General features: G+C 54.9%; 1 protein-coding gene across 4 annotated transcripts; it reads left to right on the forward strand.

Moving 5' to 3' along the window:
- Positions 1-934: 934 nt before the first annotated feature.
- C26H1orf216 (chromosome 26 C1orf216 homolog) lies at positions 935-9,080 on the forward strand. 4 transcript variants are annotated; one of them, XM_086863457.1, is made up of 5 exons: positions 935-1,128; positions 1,550-1,724; positions 1,849-1,912; positions 2,092-2,242; positions 6,752-9,080. In XM_086863457.1, exon 5 carries the CDS (start codon positions 6,768-6,770, stop codon positions 7,584-7,586), a length of 819 nt encoding a protein of 272 aa, XP_086719583.1. In that variant the 5' UTR covers positions 935-1,128; positions 1,550-1,724; positions 1,849-1,912; positions 2,092-2,242; positions 6,752-6,767; the 3' UTR covers positions 7,587-9,080. The 4 variants fall into 4 exon arrangements, with proteins under 4 accessions (XP_086719583.1, XP_086719584.1, XP_086719582.1 ...); XM_086863458.1 differs by lacking the exons at positions 1,550-1,724; positions 1,849-1,912 and having other exon boundaries at positions 946-1,128; XM_086863456.1 differs by lacking the exons at positions 935-1,128; positions 1,550-1,724; positions 1,849-1,912; positions 2,092-2,242 and adding an exon at positions 5,515-5,597.
- Positions 9,081-19,769: the final 10,689 nt, after the last annotated feature.

The following is a 19,769-nucleotide window of genomic DNA, read 5'->3' on the forward strand; positions in this document are numbered from 1 at the left end:
GTCCGATGGAAGGGGTGGAGTCGGCAGCAATATTCCCCTTTTGTGGCTCAGCAGCGGATAAACCGCAGGGGTAACGTCAGCGGGGGCCAGCCCTGGCAGAGCCCTGCTCCCTTGGTGTCCTGGGATGACTTTAAGATACTGGTATCCCCAATCGTCCGGTTTATGTTATATATTAAGTTCTGCACCTTTAAGACTGTCTTTGAAAGCAAGAGAGGGGGAAGAAGAAGCGCGCAGTGTGTTAAGGAAAACATCACTCCCACACACCCCGCTCCTGGACTGTGTTGTCTGCAGCAAGGACAGACAGCGGGACAGAGCTTCTCTCTGACTTTTAGTTAGTTTTAGCTAGCTGAGGCAGAGGAGTTCCCTGGACCTTTGGTTTTTTCAATTTTCTTGGATCTGTGCAAGCCTGCTCTGGACTGAACACCCAGCCAAACCCCGGGAGCTCAGGCCTGTGGCCCAACCGGGCCTAGGCCTCGGCACTTTTCCAGCGCTGGAGGGACTGATAAGAACCTGAGCGAGCTGAGCCGCACCACATGAAAAAAAGACTTTTCTTCCTAGACTTACCATCCCATCGAACAGCAAGAGGTTTTATTATTTAATATTACTCAATTTCTGTTAAATAAACAGCTTTTTCTACTTCTCTCCACGGAATTTTTTTTTTTTCCTTTTCCCAGACCCGTTGGTGGAGAGGGGCATTTCCCTGTAGAGATCCCCATTTGGAGTTTTCCTTCCTGATTTGCCCTAAACCGGGACACTTGGCCAAGAGAAATCCATTTTTGGAGGGGTTTTAGGAAAGCAAAGAGTAAGGAGTCTTCCTCCTCAGAATGGGTACTTTGGCAAGGGGGTCTGTGCCCGCGCTGAGTGACAGAGCTGCGTGTCCCAAAGTCCCCATCACCGGGGCTCAGCCCTGCGGCGGGAGGGTCGCACCTCCCCCGGCCTCCCCTCAGCCCTTCTCGGGGCTGGGAGCTGTTGCAGCCTGACCTCCAGGCTGCTGCAAACCGTCTGGCCTCCGTGGGATTCACAGCTCCTCTGAAATCAAATCTGGCTGCAGATTCCTGGCATTTTTCACCAAATGCAGTACATCTGCCACTGCTTTTAATTCTGATTGAAAAGGAATTCGGGTTACAGGTAGACATCAGGCAGCAGGACTGGGGCTGGGGCTGCAGATAAGGGGAGGGGGTCACCTCGATCCAGCCCCCTCTGCCCCTTCCCCAGCCTTCAAGTGGTGTTTTCCCCAGAAAATCCTATGAAAAATGGAGTCCGTGGGATGCTGCATGTGAGAGGGCTGTGGCTGGGGATGAAGATGGAGCAAGGCCAGGGATGGGGCTGGGCTGGCAGTGATGCTTCCTCCCTCCAGACCAGCAGCTTTTACGGCCCTTCTCCAGAGAGGAATGCCAGCACTTGTACAGCCTGGGGTTGCTTTTCTTTTCCTCAGCCTAAAAAAATGACCAGGATCTATGAAAATAAGAGTGTTGTTTTTAAATTTTGTGAGGCCAAGAAGACAAACCTGTTAATAGCATCCTCCTCCTCTTCCTCTCTCCATCTGCAGGACCTGCCACTGCTCCCAACACGAGGTTATCCAGCCCCAACTCTGCAGTCACAGGGCAGCGTGGTGGTCCCAGTGCTCCTGTTCTTGCTGGCAACATTGGACCTCAATCCTCACAGCCCTCAGTCCCTGTGAAGCCACTCACAGCCAGGGACATCCATGCCCACATTACTCAGAGGTGTCACCCGTGGCTTTGACCCAATGCTCAGCCCCAATTTCAGCTGGCTGTGGGGAGAGCTGCTTCCCCAGGACCCCCTCGCTCCCTTCCCCTTGTATTTACCCAAATGTGTTTACAATTACAGGGAATGCCAGGGCACGCAGAGTGCTGTGGCCAGCGAGTCAGCGTCAGGGCAGTGCGGGCTGGAGGTCAGCACACTGTTTACTTTAATTTCTCTGAGAGCTTTTTGGGAGATTTCCCTCCTCCATTATTAAACTCAGACGAGCCGCTGGGGAGGTTAGGTCGCATGTGGTTCAGGGCACTTTTTTATTTGTATTTTTTTTTTTTTTTTTCTGTATTTGCAATGTTTCACCCTTAACTCTTTCAGGACAAGCTGCCCATCTCAGCACTGGGACACCAAGATGAGCCCACGAGTGGGATGGTGGCTCCTGGATGAGCTGTGACCTGGACTGGTGCTGGAGTGCCCAAGGCTTGAAGATGCCAGCATGAGCCCATTCAAGCATCACTAGGAGGTTTAGGTTGGCTATCAGGAAAGAGTTCTATCCCCAGAAAGTGGTGGAGCACTGAACAGGCTTTCCAGGGAATGGTCACAGCCCCAAGGCTGTCAGAGCTCCAGATGTGTTTGGAAAATGCTCTCAGGGACATGGTGGGATGCTCAGGGTGGTTCTGTGCAGAGAGTTGGTGGTTTGCAGGCAGAACCTGAGGAGCAACAGTACCAGCACTTGCCTGCCCCTGCAGCCCCGGCTCCCAGCAAGGCCGTACATCCCCAGCCCATCTTGCACTGAGCAGCTTTGAACTCCTTCCCGGCAGAGGGGTCAGGGTGGCCATGACACAGAGCTGATGTCATGCTGGCACGGGGCCAAGTGCCAGGGCTCCTTCTGGGACCAATTTGGTTTGAAGCCTGTGGCACATTGCAGTGGCTAGTGGGACACATGGCAGATGAGAAGCAGACAGCGGCTTCCCCGAGCAGGATGAGCACAGGGAATGGGGAGCTGGGTCCTGGGACTGAAGGATGATTTCCAACATGGCCCATGCCATGCTCCTATCTCTGGCACGTCCCTGTGACAGCATCAGGACTCTGCTGGTGCAAGGTCACAGAGGCTACCCCAGCTAGGACAGGCCCTGAGGCCAGGGAAGGGCACAACATCTGGGTGCCAGGTGGAGTACTCTGGTGGAATACTCAGGTGCCACTACCTCCTGGAGAAGCTCCAGTGGGTCACCCCAGCACCCTTCTCCCTTCCCTGCCCCAAAACCCCAGCACATCAAGTCCTGTGCTCAGCCTTCTTAAATCATTTTTAATTTCCTGGACGGAGATCTTTTAATTTATTTCAACAAAGTGGGGGAAGGGGAGGGGAAGATGACTCTAAAGTCCATTGCTAAGCCACTTCCACTTCTAAACCCCTTTCCAACTGTCCCCAAAAGGACCAGACCAGCCCTCCTGGAGTCCCCATGTCCCCTCTACCCTGCGCCCAAGCTGGGGTTCCCTGCTCTGGGGTTCCCCATAGTGTTCCCATAGGCAGGTCCTTGCAGCGAGGGACAACTCTGCCTGAGGGAACAGTGGCTTGCAGAGGAATGGAACTGCTTTCACAGGAAGCAGCAAATCCTGCTGGTCTCCATCAGGTGCAGACAATCCCAGGGGCTGGGCCGAACCTGAGCTGCAGCAGTGCAAAATCCCAGTGAGACAGACCCGTAAAAACACTGCTTCTGGATCCCTCTGTGAACGCAGACCTTCCCTGGCTCCCACCATGGTTGGCGCTTGGGGGAGCAACCCCAAACCCCTCAAACCAGAGGAGCCAGAGCAGCAGGTTTGCAGCAGGCTCCAGCCCCCCATGGCCTGCAGGGATTGCCGGGGTGGGGACAAGCAAAGCTGAGAGAGGAGCAAACCCTGTTCTGCCCTGTAACCAAATTCCAGTGGCTCTCATGGTTTCCTGCACTGTTGAAATCTAAACCAGAGGTGGAAAAGGCCTGTTTGGGATACGCCTCTCGGTAAACCAGAGGAGAAGGTCCCTGAATTGATCAAAATTCCCTCTGTGCTCTCAGTGATGAAAATTTCATTCAGTTTGAATTCAGGCCACAATGGGAGTGAAGCCCAGAGTAGCACAAAGCAAAGGTTCGGCTGATGGCAAAGGCTGAACTAAGTCCACTGTGTGCCCAAACTCCTGTTTCTCTCCTGCCTGTTCCCAGATGCCCGAGTCAGCTCCTGCCTTTCCTGTGCGACAGGGTTTGTTTCTTTAATCTCAGGCTTCCCCTGGAGCTGCAGCCCAAGTGTCCCAGTTACAGCTCTTGGTTCTGCCCCTCTGACTTCTCCTCCATGGAGTTGTTGAAGCCTTTGGATCAAGGGGCCTGTCAGACAGATGAGAAATTAAAACAACTTATTTATTGCTCACATATTCCACTGCTCTGAACTCTCACAATGTCATGGGGGAATGTCTGCTCACTGTGTTTTTCCCCTACATCCCACCTCCAAAATCCAGAGCTTTCAGAAGGATCTTTGTCCACCCTGAAAGCATCTCCATCCCTTCTTCCTCTCCCTCAGGGTAGGTGAGAGGAGCCAAGCCCAGCCTGGGCTTGGAGATGCTTGGGATGCCAGTGCTCTGCTCCTGCCATGTCTATCCCAGAGCTCACGTAGGATGACAGGGAAGGCCACATCGGGTGATCTGGCAGGAGATGGGACTGTCCCCGCCCGGGGCAGCTCTGTGAGTGACTGGGGAGTATGTGGCTGCCCCCATTGTGGCTCCCAGCCCCACAAAGCCTCTTTATCCTCCGAGAGGTTCCCAGTGCTTCATGTGACCCCAGAGCCAGGCAGAGGCTCGTGGGAACCGTTTGATGTTCCCGAGCCTTTTTCTTTCCCAGTGCGGACGCCCCGGCTCCGGGTGAGTGGAATAAAGAACCCACTAAGCACTCAGCTCCATCCTCATCCCCATGGGGACCTGCTGAGGCTCACGGGACCCATGGGCCGGTGGGAAGGAGCCAGAGTGTCCCAATTCAGCCACCCTGACATGGGTGGGAGTTTTCCCCTTTCCCCTGGAGGACAAGGTGTGAGTTTCTCGGGGGAGGCTGTGGGTGAACACAGACCTATAGGGATACACACAGACACAGCAGCTGGGGGCAGAACTGGGCGGCCCTGAGAGCCTCATCACCCCCCCGAGCATCCTCGTTCTTCCCAAGTATCCCTACTCCCTTCCAGCATCCTTGTCCCCCAGCAGCATCCCTGTATCCCCCCCAACATCCCTGTTCCCCCCCCAGCATCCCTGTTCCCCCCCAGCATCCCTGTGCTCCCCCAGCAGCATCCCTGTATCCCCCCCAACATCCCTGTTCCCCCCCCAGCATCCCTGTTCCCCCCCAGCATCCCTGTGCTCCCCCAGCAGCATCCCTGTATCCCCCCCAACATCCCTGTTCCCCCCCCCAGCATCCCTGTATCCCCCCCAGCATCACTGTGCCCCCCCAGCAGCATCCCTGTATCCCCCCAGCATCACTGTGTCCCCCCAGCATCACTGTGCCCCCCCAGCATCCCTGTACCGCCCAGCATCCCTGTATCCCCCCCAGCATCACTGTGCCCCCCCAGCATCCCTGTACCGCCCAGCATCCCTGTTCCCCCCCAGCATCCCTGTGCCCCCCCAGCAGCATCCCTGTTCCCCCCAGCATCTCTGTCCTCCCCAGTATCCATGTCCCCCCACAGTATCTCTGTCCCCCCCCAGCATCCCTGTTCCGCCCCAGCAGTCCCGCCGGCGCCGTCGGAAGTGCGCCCGTGACACCTCCCCACGCGGTGCCGCTTCCGCTCCCGCTCCCACCCGCGGCAGCGGCAGTCGGAGCCCGGGCCGGGGCCGGGGCCAGGGCCGGGGCCGGGGCTGGAGCAGGGCTGGACCGGGGGCGGTGAGTGCTCGGGGCCGGCCGGGCGGTGGGAGCGGAGTGGCGGCTCCCGGGGGTCGCAGACCGCCCCTGGCCGGGCTGCGGGTTCAGGGGGGCTCTGCGGGAGCTCTGCAGGGGCTCTGCGGGGCAGGGTTGCTCCCCGGCTCGGTCCCCCCCGCCTGCGCATCCCCCCGGCAGAGCGGCCCGGCCACACGCCTGCGGGGGAAGCGCTCCTATGGGGCGCAGCTCTTTCGAGGGGTGCAGCGGCTTTATGGCGGTGTCACCCAGCCCAGATGTCAGTGCGGGCAGCTGCGGGGCGGGGGTCCCGGGGTCTCCTGGCAGCAGCCTGGACTGGGCAGGGGCTCCTGCACCCGTCTTGCTGCCCCTCTGCTGGCCGGGGTCAGACCGGAGCACCTGATGGGTTCCCTCCTGCGATTCCTGTGAGCGCGTCCTTGTAGGAGAGGGGTTGGAGAGCGCCTCTCGCTGCCAGTGACCCGGCAAGGAGGGCTGGGTAACCTTTCCTTTTCTGGGCCAGTCTGTTCCCGGTCCTGCAGAGAAGGAAGGCCAGTGGGGTCGCCAGTTTGGGCGCAGGTGGAGGCCAGCCCCCCATCCTGATGCAGAGGTTGTTTAGAGGAGCCCAGGCAGTCTCAGCTGCTGAAAGACATTTATTGCTATTGGGAAGGCATCTCCTTCCAAGCACACCTTTACCAGCATGGAATTCATTGCATCAGCCACAGCCCAGATGCTGCCAGCAGCACTTGGAGCTGCATGCCTGCACCCCATGATGCCCTTTGGCATAACCCAAGGGATGCTGCAGGAACATAGGCTTGGACTGGAGCTCTCAGGGAAGGCAAATGGGATGGGAGGTGGCTCCTTGAGTTTCTGCATCAGGTGGGAAAATGCCCTTGGATGGGTAGCATCCCTGCCTATGGCAAAGGGTGGGAACTAATTGAGCTTTAAGGTCTTTTCCGACCCAGTCCATTCTATGAGTCCATGATGATGCATGGGAACATGCTGAGAGCAGCAGTCAAACAGCCAGGAGCACTGACCTCATGATAGGTCCAGTAACTTTAAAGAGGTAAATAAAGTTATGAGCATGTTTTTCCCCACTGTAGCTGCTCTGGTTGTGCCAGCCCAGGTGCCCATGGGAGTGTCACAGCTCCATGTCTCTCTTGCAGGAGGGACACCGGAAAAATGTTTGCTGTCTGCCCAGCAAATGCTCCATTCCAGCAGGGCCAGGGGGGCCCAGCGCTGGGCACAGCCATCCCAGGGGCAGGACATGGACAAGACTCCAACTCCAACTTCGTGGGAGAGGTGTGTGACAGCAACGAGAACTGGAGCCAGCCAGCGCCGGGGTCCCTGCCAGAGGAGGGCTCCAGCCGGAGCGAAAACACCACAAATCCGTCTGATAATCTGCTGTTATTAATGCAGAGACAGATGGTCCAGGGCCAGCTTAGGGACACTGCCCCAGGCCTGTGCGACACGCACCCTGAGCAGGGGGTGCGCAGCTCCCCTGAGGGAGCAGAGGTCAGCAGGGCAGGGGGACAAAACACTGCCAAAGAGGTGGCCAGGGGATGTGTCAAGCCCCTGAGCTCCCCTGCAGAGGACAACGGCTACGCCAGCAGCTCCCTCAGCATTGACAGCCCCGAGAGCACCTGCAGCACCAACTGGAACCCTCTCGCCTCTGCCCCTCAAGCCAGGAGTCTCCCTGAGGCAGGGCTGGCTGAGCCTGAGCTGGGGACCCTCTTCCCGGTGCTGGCAGAGGCTGTGCAGCACCTCCAGGACAAGGAGCGCTTCAAGGAGCAGGAGAAGGAGAAGCACCACATCCAGCTGGTGATGTACCGGCGTCTGGCCTTGCTGCGCTGGATCCACGGCCTGCAGCAGAAAGTTGTGGACCAGCAGAACCGGTTGCAGGAGAGTTTTGACACCATCCTGGATAATCGCAAGGAGCTCATCCGCTACATGCAGCAGGGCCCAGCCTGCCTTGCTGCTGCAGCTGCCCCTAGCCCCTGAGGTGCCACCAGCACAGCCCAGCCCAGCCCCCACCCTCCGGACGCTGTGGCCTTGGCTGGTGGCATCTCCATCCTGTGCCAAGCGCTCACCGGGCCCCTGGGTGCCCACCCTTCCCTTCCCATCTCTCTCCAACACAGCCAAGAGTCCCTGAAGTGTTCATCTCCATTATCCCTCTGCACTGGAATTTGTTTTGTCCCGCACCCAGGTCCGGGGTGGCACTGAGCTGTGTCGACCTCAGGACCCTGGGGTTTGCTGAGCCCAAGGTGACCAGGCTCATCTTTAAACCTAATCTAGTCCATTGTTGAGCCTGGCTGAGCTACACCAGTGCTGGGATGGCTGTGCTGGAGCTGCAGGGCAGTGAGGGTCCCAGGGCAGTGAAGCTTCTAAACCTCCCTGGGCAGAGCACTTCCAGCATGTGCTTCATCCCCACATCCCACCCGCAGCCACAGCCCAGCTCCTGGCAAATGTCACTTGGTGAGAGTGAGGTGCCCTGGGCTGTGAGAGAGAAAAAATAGTTCTGAAAAGTGACCTCAGAATGCTGAAAAGTAAGTTTAAGTCAAATGATCCAACACCAATTTATGTTTTTAGTGTCAGTATTAGAGAAAAGTTAATTTAGGTCTATGTATGTGTGCACATCTGTCTGCTGTGGGCAATACTCTCACTCAGTGCATGATCCTAAAGCTGCTCATGAACTTGTGGTGTTGGTGTTTATATTAATTTATCATTTGAGAGAAAAAAGAATGTTTTTTTTGGATCTGCATTTTGCTGTACACAGAACCCAAAGAACAATTGTCTTAACTAGAGATGGAAAAGGAGCTGCTGTGTTTGTTTGCTGTGCTTTGCTGTATATCCATAGGACACATACTCCATTCAAGTGCTGATGTGGAAGAGCAGCAGTGGGCAATGAGGGTTCAGACAGAGGGGTCTGCACTGTCTGTCCTGCCCCAGCTGCCAAGTAAAGCTGGGCACTGATTCCATTTCTCATCTGCAAAGGAGGGTGATGAGAGATTCCAGAGCTGCTGTGCTGCTCCCAGCCAAACTGCCTCCTGCCATCGGAGCCACTTCACCAGGACCCCAGCAAACAGCAGAATTGGGCAGCCTGGTCAGATCCTGGCACCCACCAGATGCTCCTGGACTGTGGATAAACAACTATGGCCAAGTCCACCAGTGACTCAAGGTCCAGGGGCAGCACCAGCCTCCTCCTGCCCCACATGGGACACAACTGGGCTCTCCTCCTCCTGGGGCTGCTGCCAGTGGGTGAAGTGAGGAGATCCACAAAAATCCTCTTCCAAAAAGGACAATTTGGTGGCAAAGGGTGCACTCAGCTCAAAGCAACCTTTGCCATTGCTGGGGGATTCTGGCAGCTTCCCGCAAGGCTCACGCTGCCCTCACCTCCCATCTGCTCATTCGTGTTCAGCACCTGCTGCCTCTGTTGTATCCCAGACCCATGATTGTGGGTATGTTGCACACCTTAATAAAAGCCTTGGAACTGAAGGAGCTGAGCCTCTGCTGGATTTTTTCCTTTCTTTCTCTTCCCGGGCGTGCACAGGTGGGACTGAGGATGAATGGCAGGCCGAGGTCTTGGTACCTTCCTCCCATCCCTGCATCCCTGGGCATGCTGGCATGCTGTGCCAGCGTTGGCCATTCATCCAGGCTCAATTTTTAAAGGTTTTTAAAGCACTGTGTGTTGCTCCCCTCTCTCCCATGGGGCAGCAGGGAGCCGGCTCTGGGGTGCAGCTGAGTGCGGGATTTAGCTCTGCCCCAGGAGAACGTGGCTGGAACCCGGGGGACCAGATTCCAGGATTCCTGGCACCCAGCCCCACAGCCCTGCTCATGGGGGGCAGCTCTGGGCGATGGAGGTGGCAGATAACAACACCTGAGTGTTGACCCAAAGGTGACTTTGCCTCAGGCTTCACAGAGATTAACTAGAGATGAAAAAGCGAGGCTGTAGCAGCCCTTTGAACCCTCCCTCACCTTTCCCCTCACCCCTTCCTGCTTCTCCTTTCCAGCCTCCGCGTCTGTGGGAGTCCAGGGATGCAATTCAGATATCCATGTACAGACACAGCAAGGCGTGAAGGGCAGAGTGGACACGTTTTTCCATCTTCATCCGTGCCATGCAGCCAGGGCTGCCGGGAGGTTTGTCCAAGCACTCGGGGTTCCATAGGATGTGGAGTGCTCCTCTCTGAGCCCGTTTCTCACCTCATCCACTTTCCATGGAGCCCATGCTCCAGCAGGTTTGGGAGAGCACAAGCCCTCCCAGCCCCGCAGTGAGACTGAGAGATTCTCTGTTTATCTTGGTCAAATGCTTTACACAAATAATTATTTCCAAGGTAAATATTGTGAAAATCCAGATTATTTGCTCAAGAAATGAAAGAATAACTGTGGGAACACATCAAAGAGGTGGATCTGCTCTGGCAACAAGAGGCTTCCTCCCTGGTTATTGGGAGCCCGATGCTCCTGCCCCAGGACCTGGCTGGAGATGGCCAGAACTGATTTGCAAAATCAGCTTCAGACAGAGCTTTTCCACCCCCACCTCCCGTGCCCCAAATGAGATTTGGGAAGTAATTAAAAACCCCACCAATTGTGGGGGAAAACCAATAAAGACACAAAACGCTGCAGGGTTGAGCCCAGGCCAGCCTGGGGGGGGTGTGGGGGGCAGGAGACTCTGACCCTGCATCCTCAGCTCCCTCTGGGTGCAGCTCAGGTGGGATGGGGGTCACAGGCAGCCTCCAGCACGGGGCTGGGACAGGGGTCTGACCCAGGACTCCTCGCTAGGGATTTCCCCATTCTCAGGGATTGACAAACCTCGATAAAAGGGCTCAGTTCTCACCTCACAGAGGGATTAACTTGGCTCTCAGGGCAGATGCTCCAGCCCCAAACACCCCCAGGTCAGTGGGAATGCCACCAGCAGGATCTGGATCCAGCCATTGGTCCCAGCAGAGACCTGGAGCCACGCTGGGGGGATCTATATGGACCCCATGGCATCTGAGCCTGAATTCCTGTGCCTGACCCACAGCCCCTCTGGTTTTAAGGCCTCCTCTGAAAGTTTATTATTACTATTATATCAAATCCCTGTGACGCTGGGTCGGTTTTACTGCACAAAGCAAGGTCTGGCAAACGTCTTGCTTTGAAAGATAAAACAATGGCTTTAAACCAAAATCAAGTATTTATGAAGCTTTGGAGGGAAATATTTTACCTTGAAATTGGAATCCATTCTAACCCTTTCCAGTATTTTGTGGAATTAAAAAAAGTACTGAAAAATAAAATTGAATGATGTGGTAACTGATGCAATGAAAGTACAAAAGAAAATTAATAATCTCAGGCCATTATCCAGAGATCCAGACCGGGACACACTTAAAGCATCCCAGGATCCCTTGTTTATTGTGTCTCAAAGACTTCCAGATCCCACATGTTCGGTTTGCAGTGGGAAAAGGGCTCTCCTTGCTCTCAGCTGGGAAGATGAGCACAGCCACAGCTGCTCCCCTCAGCCCAAACGTCACATCCAGGCAGCACCCACTGTGGTGAGGGGTCCCACCCCCCTGGGCACCCCATGTCCCACCTCACATCCTTCCCAGGCTGGAGGAGTGAGGCTGCCCAGAGAGATGAGCTCAGCCCTTATAGGATCCATATGTGCCATCATGTTGGGAGCACCTGCCACTGCTTGACAGGTCCAGGAGACGTAGTGGGCAGCAGGGGGGCTCTGTCCTGCTGCTCCAGTCTCTCCACAGAGAGATCTTCTTTGTCCATCCAGGCTCCATTTCCTGCAGCCCTGGGTAAGTGGCACTGACCAGTGGGAAAAGGAGGGTTGGAGGCAGATCCTGGGATTTCATGTGTGGCCCTGAGCCTTGGTGCATCCCTCCTGTTCCAGCAGCATCCACTGGGACAGAAGCACCATTCACAGGATTTTTCAGGCTATTCTCACTCCCTGAAGTTTCATATTTCATTTTAACTGCCTCACACTGACAGAATAAATACAGAAGAAATACGTTCACCTCATGCTTGAAACAGAGCAGAGCAGCATGAGCACCAAGAGCTCAGGGTGGACAAGGAAGGAGGCAGGATTTGGAATACCAGGATCTTCCCCTCACCTTGCACTGCTTATGTGTCAGGACACATTGCAAGCCCTGATGCCCTTTCAGGGTATTTCTAAAACCTTGGAATGCATTAAAATCTGGGCATCATCCCAGCCTGATCACTGCAGCCGGAAACACGAACCTGGAGCAGCACTGCCCATCCCCAGCCAAAACTGGACCACACTGGGACATGACCAGCACAGCCCCACTCAGTGTGAGCATCCTCCTCACCCTGGCTCTGATGGTTCATTTTCCAGGACCAGTTTCCTGCTCATCCTTTCCAGGGGCATTGGGATGGGTGGGACTCCGAGTGCTGGGCTCTGCCGTGGTATCTGATGGAAACGCAGTTTGAGCCTCCCTTCTTTAATGATTCCCTTTGAAATGTTGTTGCTTCCGCACATCCCCCTTCGGGGTAGAATATTAAGCAAGAGCAACTCAGCTGGAAATTCAGATTGTTTTTGTGTCTGTTTTCATTTACATTTTAATGACAGAGGAATCATAGCAATCGGGCTGTTTGCAGGAGGGCCAGGGAAAGGGGGAAAAATCACCTGCCACAACCTCACCTTTGCCCTCTGTAAACAGCACCCGGAGCTGGGAATCACCAACTTTTGGCATGAAGGGGCTCTTTTTCCCTTTTTCCTGCCCAGGCAGATGGGATTTAAGTCAGAAGTGGCCTCTTGGACCCCTTGCAGGGGCTTTGCCCAGGTGCAGCATGGAGACACAGGTGCACCGGGTGTTTTGGTGCTGGGGAAGGGGATGTGGTGTGAAGGAGCGAGCACATGGATGTTGTCCATTTGGGATGCTTGGGTGCTGAGGCTGAGGGTGCTGGTGCTGCTCCAGGAGCTCACTGCACCTGCAGGAGGAGGGGAAAAGGAGCCCCAGACATCATGCTCTGCTTTGGACAGAGGTGAGGCAGGATTTCCCCTGTGAGAGCAGAGCCCCATCCCAGGAACCAGCACCTCAGTGCCCAGGAACCAACTCCGTGGCCCACCAGCAGTCCATGGCTCTTCAGATGAGGTATGAGGATCCAGGCCTTCCTGAGAAAACTGCTGGGAGTAAAGATCACTGGAAGAGAGGCAATAAACTCTCGGTTATTCTTCTGCCAGGGAGGCCAATGAAGCTGCAAAGAGTGTCCCAAGGCCAGCCATACATCATTATTTCCTCGTGCAGGTCCCGTGTGATGTAGTGGCTGTCTCGCTGGAGGGAATGCCGTCCCTGTTTCCAGCATCAGCACTGGAATATATCTGGAGGCCTGGAAGCATTGGTTTGAATCCCAAAAGCTCCAATGCTGCATTTTATTCCTTCAAGACAATAATAATCCAAGCTCTGCACACACGGCCTGTCCATGAGTGTTTGATTGAGGGATGAAAACAAAGATTCTGCCTGGACAGCCAGCAAGCCCCTATGGAGCCCCAGGGGCTCACTGGGGATGCTGCTGGCTCCTCTGGGCCAGGATGTGGGGACACCATTCCCCACAGGCTGCTGCACATTGGGACAGGGCTGGGAGCTGCCAAAGACAGGCTCCAGCTTCGGGACATAGGTGGGACTGCAGTGTCACCACTGCCAACCTCTGCAGACAGGAACCCCTGGGGTGCAGACTGGGCACAGGTTTCAGCCTCTGGGACGGCCAGACTGGTCTCCAAGCTCTCTGTGGCCTACTGGAAGGAGATGAAAGTTCAGGTTAGTGTGGTGGGGTGAAGCTTCCAGCTTGTCTATGCTTAAATTTAAACTGAAGTGCCTGGCTTGGCTGCATTCACAGATCCTATCTATGCTTTCCATCTTGGAATTTCCATTTTCCTCTGTCCTGGCTTAATTTCTCTGCTCTGGACAGGGCTAGAGGGAGAAGGCAGCTTTCAGCTTCCAGTCACAGATGGAGGCTGCATTTCGCACCACCAACAAAGTGAACAACAAAGAAATGCATTTGGGTTTTTTCAGTCCATTGAGGGCTTGGCTAATTTTGTTTTCCCTTCCCAAAGCCTCCTTCCTCCAAGTCTCCATCCCTGCCCTGCAAGTGGCACCATCTGTATTTTCATGTTTGAGTGCTGCCAGAGGGAGGAGTGGCACAATGGCTGTGCCAGGACCCGAGCACTGGATCTGATCACCATGCCGACCCTTTCATCCCCTGAGCTGTGGCACACTTGGTTTCTCAAATCATCCAAAAATTTCCCAGGGTGGGGAGATCCAAACTGACTTTCTGTCTCCTTTGTTTGCTCCAGGAGGTCAAGGAGGAGGATGCGGAGCTGGCACTGGGGCACACACACCCCAGAAAACCTGCCGAAACCCAAGAGAAATGGAAACTTTTTAAAAATTCATGAAAACTGAAGCATACAAAGCTGAATTAGGAGAGCCAGTAGTGCTGGGCTAAGTCTGTTTGGTGTTGATACTGTGCAGAATTAAGTCAGACTGGTCTTTCTTGTGGCCAGAGGGTAGGAAAAGGGCTCCCAGTGGAGAGGACCCAGCCTGGCGCTGGCGATGCTGAACGGGGATTGATAACCCGGCGCGGGGGGCCACGGCTCCAATGGATGCTGCTCCAGGTCCAAAAGCTGCATTTATCCCAGTGATAGCAGCCAAGCCAGAGCTGCAGGCCTTGGGGGCAAAAAAGGCTTAAAAACCCATCCTTCATCCATCAGGCAGCTGAGACAGAGAGGGGGAGGAGGGGGAGACAAAAATGATGGAGAACAAATTAAGAATTGGAGGAAACATGGAGGGGGAGCTGCTGTGCCCTGGACAAGGGGCTCAGCCCTGCCCAGACCTTCACCCACAAAACCAGGAATGGCAGGAACCTGAGTGAAGGGGTGCCCAGAGGGCATCGGAGCATGAATCCCACCTGAGGTGTCACTTCCTAATCCCCAAATAATTCCCCTCTCCAATCCTGGAGTCACCCACTGCAGATGCTGGTGGGTGGGAGGCAGCAATGGGCGCTGAGGTCTGGGGTCCCCTTTCCAGCATCCCCCTCTGGTGCCGTGGCAATGCCAGGTGGCCACTGGGAATTTTGCAGACAGGGGAAGAGAGGGAGAATGTTCATCAGCCACTTCTCATGAGCAAATAATGCAATGTGACAGTGAGGAGCTGTGAGGGGCTGCAGAGACCCCTGTATACAGAGAGAATGTGCCCGGCAGTGTGGGCAGGGACCTGCCAGAGCAGGGATCAGTGTGGGCAGGCAACAGAGAGGGAACGGGGGGGGCTGGAGATTCTCATGGCTGAAATATGTGCCCCAAAACCTTCTGCCTGCTGTGGGAGATTTCTGCTCTGCTCCCAGCTCCTTGGGACATGCAGGCAGCTCGCCATGGAAAACTTTCCAAAAGACTTGGTTTGGTTGCACGCTGGAAGAAAACCAAGTTTTAAAACCTTCAACAGTTGATGAACCAGTTCTTGTTCCCCAGCCAGCCCCAGTTCTGCACTCATTGACTGCCGGGTCAGAAGGAACCATGACATGAATCAAATTTGACATTTTACCCAGCCTGGGCCAAGGAAACTCACCCAGAACCTTCTCCACCAGCCCCACAGTTTCTGACAGCAGCGTGGCGGCTGGGAAAGCATCTGTCAGCTCTATGGCAACAAAGGCCATGGGCACAGCAATTAACTCTCCACACCCACAACATGAGGACACCCATGGCAGGTCTGAGAGCAGATGTCAAATCCCCCTCTCCACTCATTTTTATGGACACCTAAAGTACATTTGGGAACGTGCTGAAGAGGGAAGTCCCTCTCAGAGTGCTGGGAATGAGCTGTTTGCACCCCATGGGGGTCACCTGATGGCCACACTGGTCACCTGATGGCCACACTGGTCACCCAGGCCAGAACCCACCACCCAACATCTCCTTGCTGAGGAAGGAGTCTCCTGAGACATTACTCAGTGGGTTCCAAAGCACCAGGATTGCACTGTGGAAATAATTCAAATTAGGCATGCGTGTAATTACCGATATTTTATCCAAACAGGAGGAGCTGGAACATCCCTGGGTATCTGGGGAATCATCTCACTACATGCAAAGCAGGAAATGATGTGGTGGATGGGGGACAGGCTGATGCAGACCCTGCCCAGGGCTGCCAGGTGGGACAGGGGGACAATAAATTTCCTGAAGACATGCCACCAGTGTGGGCATCCCAGCCAAACTCCTCCTCTGCTTCCCCTTCTATGATATATCATGGTGGGACAACCATCCTGACAGTGGATATCCACCTCCAAGCATCCTAAATGCTTGGAATGGCAAGCTCTTGTCCCATCCTGCTCATTTGCCAGCTCTTTCTAAGCCCTGTCAGAGGAGGCTGCATCCCTACTGGTGCTGCCACGCCAGAGCCTGCACCTTCCTCATGTGTGGAGGATGAGGCTGCGGCAGCTCCCAGCTGTGGGACCTGGTAGATGGAGAAGTTGGGTCCAGAGATCTCCAGGGAGTCAGAGCCACCAGGAGAGATGTGGATTGAAACCAGCCAAGCTCCTCCAGGCCAGCCCTGCTCTGGTTCAGCTCTGAGCAAGTTTTGTTTGGTTTTGTTTTGTGTTTTGTGTTTTGTTTTTGTTTTGTTTTGTTGTTTTGTTGGTTTTTTTTCTTTTGTTTTTGCTTGGAATAAGCCCAATGCACCAAGTTTTGCTGCCTCCAGCTCCAGACTTTCCAGAAACTCAACCTCTTGGCTTGTGCCAGATGCCTGCTGCTGGATCCTGGTGCTGCCAAAACTGCCTTGGAGGCTGCTCAGGAGTCACCAGCTCAAAGCTGGGGCACGAGCCTTACCCCGTGCTCAGCAGCAGCCCCATGGCCAAGGGGACAAGGTGGGGATAGAGCCTGGGGCATGGGCTCATCCCGGTGCTGCTGGGAGCATGTCAGAGCAGGTTTCTGCAGTAAAGGTGAAATTTGCAGGGGGCTCCTCTGAAACGAAAGCAGCCTCTGGAGCAACATCTCCTCAGGAATTATCCTGCTGATTAATCTCTCTGGAAGTCACTGGTGATAAATGAAGCGATTAAGAGACTGACCTGCCTGTAGGGCTGGGGTTTTGTGGGGGTGAACAGGGAGGGATGTCCCCCCCCCCCCCACCCCGCTTCCATTTGGGCTCTTTACAGACCTGACACCTCCTAAATCCCTATCTCCAGAGCAGCCCTGGGTGGCTCTTGCAGCGGGGACTGCTCTGGGAGATGGTCACCAGTGACCACCCAGGTCTGTCCCTGCTCAGAGGGGACTGGAAACTGGGGAGAGGTTGTGGAGGCCAGAGTGACTTCGTGCAGCCGGGGGCCGGAGCAGAGGGCCGGGGGTGCTGCTGCTCTCAGCTGTGTTTGGTGGTCCCTGCGTGTACCAGGGGCTAATACGTGTGAAAAGCAGATTTATTTTTGCCTACGTTTCATATTCTTCACTCTCCACGGTGGGAGACAAAGGATCAGCTCTTCAATGGAGTCCTAAGAATAAACCTTAAACCTCATCAAATCCAATCCGGCAATAAAAATTGCCCAAACAAAAGGCCAGGGACGGAGGGTGGTGGCGGGGCCGTTTCCCCACGATAACAAGTTTTCACAAAACTGTTTATCCGCACAATTTGGAAAGACACTTAAAATCTCTAATCCCAATAGGCATGAAAGTGCTTGTCCCAAGCAAGCAGGTGGATTGTCCCGGAGCGGCCGCGTTGCCAATGCTGCTTGGTGGCCGCGGCGGTGCCCGTGGGGGTCACGGGGAATGTGCTGAGACGGGGCAGCTGCAGCCTGAATGCCTCTCTTCAACCTCAAAGCCTCTCCCCCGCACCCCTCTCCATCCCACCCCCTATTCAAGGCGGTTTTAAAAGGCAGCAAAACGGTTACAAGGTTTAAGGCAGAGGCGAGCAAAATGCTGCACAAAGGGAGGACAAAGGCGTGCGGCGGCCGGTCCCTAATCCAGCATTGCCCGTGGCAATGCAGCCCGGAGCGGGGCTGCGCGGATTAAACCCACTGCCAACGCCGGGCTTTAGCGGCTGGGCTGGGGGGTGTCGAGGGCTGTCCCCCCTTCCTGGCCCACCAGAGCCCTCCGGGGCATCCGTCCCTCCGGGGGATGGCGCAGAGCGGGTTCACCCTGCCCTCATCCCGGGGAGAAGCGCCGGTCCTCGGGCTGGTGTGGATCCTGTGCAGGCAGGAGGTGGGATGCTGGGAGCTGATTGATGTTGGGCTCAGCAGAGATGCTGAGGGTGGAGCAAGAGCTTCTGTGTCCCCAGTGGCATCTCCAGCCCAAAGAAACCCTTTATTCCTCCTTGCTGTTAAACAAAATTCCAGAAAGTGTTCATAGCAAATGACAGCTCCTAAGTTGCCCAGCCTGAGGCCTTCCAAAGCTGTGCCATGAGTCACTGGACCAGTAGCTTTTCCCTAATGGCTGCTGCCTCCAAGCTCCCAACTCAGCTCCGTGCCAGGAGCAGGCGCCCACGTTCCCAATACAAGGCTCTGTACAGGGGGAATCCCCCCTCTGGGGCAGGGATGAGGTGGGCCACAAGGCATCATATAAAACCAGCAGTGGTGGTAAAAAACCAACCACCAGGACTGGTGGCTGAGGATGCTCACACCTCTTTATCCTGCACATCCCAAATGCCTGGTGGCATCTAGGACAGTCTTGGCTTCTGGCACATGCTACCTGTCCTCAATTTATGGAAAATTCATTGCTCTGGGCCTGATATTTTCCCAGAATCCAGAAAGGGAGCATAAGTTTTCTCCTCTGTCTAAAGTTGGTCTTGAAATTAAGGCAATTATTTTCACAGTGTCTGCGTTATGAGCCCAAGCCCGGCGCTGTGCCTGGCTCAGCAGACAGCTGCTAATCCTTTTAGCACTCCAGAACTATCACTCAGATGGCAACGGGGCTCGGAATAAAACCAAGCTGACATCCCTTTCACACGTGGAACTGAGGAGAGATGCATCGGAGGGTCCTCGCTGGGACCCCGCGGGTGTTGGGGGAAGTGTCACGGTGGCAGCGACAAGTCCCAGTGGCTCAGGGCGAATGAGTGTCAGCGCGGTGCCACCGAGCCACGTCTGAGGGTGACAGCGGTGGCACCCCTAACTGGCACTGACTGCAGCCCTGCCTTCCTATGCCCACCGTGCTGGGGCACAGCTTGGCTGGGGGGACAATGCTGGGCTCAGTGTTGGGAGATGCCCTGGCTGTTCCCGAGGTGGGTGGGACATCCCAGGGGAAGGACATTAGAGGACAGGTGAAGGGTGTGCTGCATTGCACTCCTCAAGCTCGGATGTGCTGCAGTGCTTGCTGGATGCTCTGAGGCTTCTGCTTGCTGCAAAGAGGCTTTTAATTACTGTCAGTGCCCGAGTCCTGCAGCAAACTGCCCTTTCCTCTCCCCAAAGATGGGCCAGGGGCAGGTCAGGGTTTTGGGCCATTTTCAGGCACAGATTTGTGATCCAAAGGGAAGGACAGAAATCCCAGGAGTACAACATGCACAGTGCAGCTGGTTTTCAACCAACAGATAATGGGACACAGGGGCAGCAACTCAATCCCTGCCCAAAGCTGCCCAAGGCATTTCTGGTAAGGAAATCCTCAGAGAGAAAGTCTCTCCTCTCCACAACTATGGCCACTGGAGCTGTGTTTGGATACATGCTCAGTCTGCACAAAGCCACCCTTTCCTTCCCTAAGCAATCTGCCTTTAAAACATCTATGAAACCACAGCAGAAGCAACTCCCTATTTGGCCAGGTCGAGTATTTTTTCCTCTCTAAATTCCTGGCAAAAAGAAGGCACTTGAGTAAAATTGAAAAAAAAAAACAAAACCCAAAAAAACAAGACAGTGAGGTTGAGCTTTAAATTAGCATTAATTTACAAAGCCCAGACAGACCCACTAAGCAAATTCTGCCCATTAATATATTAACAACAGATTTTCCCTGCTGCTCCTTTGGGTCCGGAGCCTGAACAGGGGCTGGTGATTAAGGCTTTTTTAATTCTAAGAGCCTCAATGACCGAGTTGGACCCTCGTGTGCCCACTGCCGCCTGTGCTGGGAGTGTGTCAGGGTGACCTCAATAAAGTAGGTGACCACGGCACCTCTAATCCCCTCTTTTAATTGATTACTCTCACCCAGCCCTCGAGGCCATGAGAATGGGGGACCCACCCTCTATAGATTAGCACCCTTTAGTTTACAGATCAGCCACTTTTTCAGTCCTTTGCCCTGCAGCAATG

Source organism: Cyanistes caeruleus, chromosome 26 (assembly GCF_971803275.1).
Source record: "Cyanistes caeruleus chromosome 26, bCyaCae1.hap1.1, whole genome shotgun sequence".
Classification (NCBI taxonomy): Eukaryota; Metazoa; Chordata; class Aves; order Passeriformes; family Paridae; genus Cyanistes; species Cyanistes caeruleus.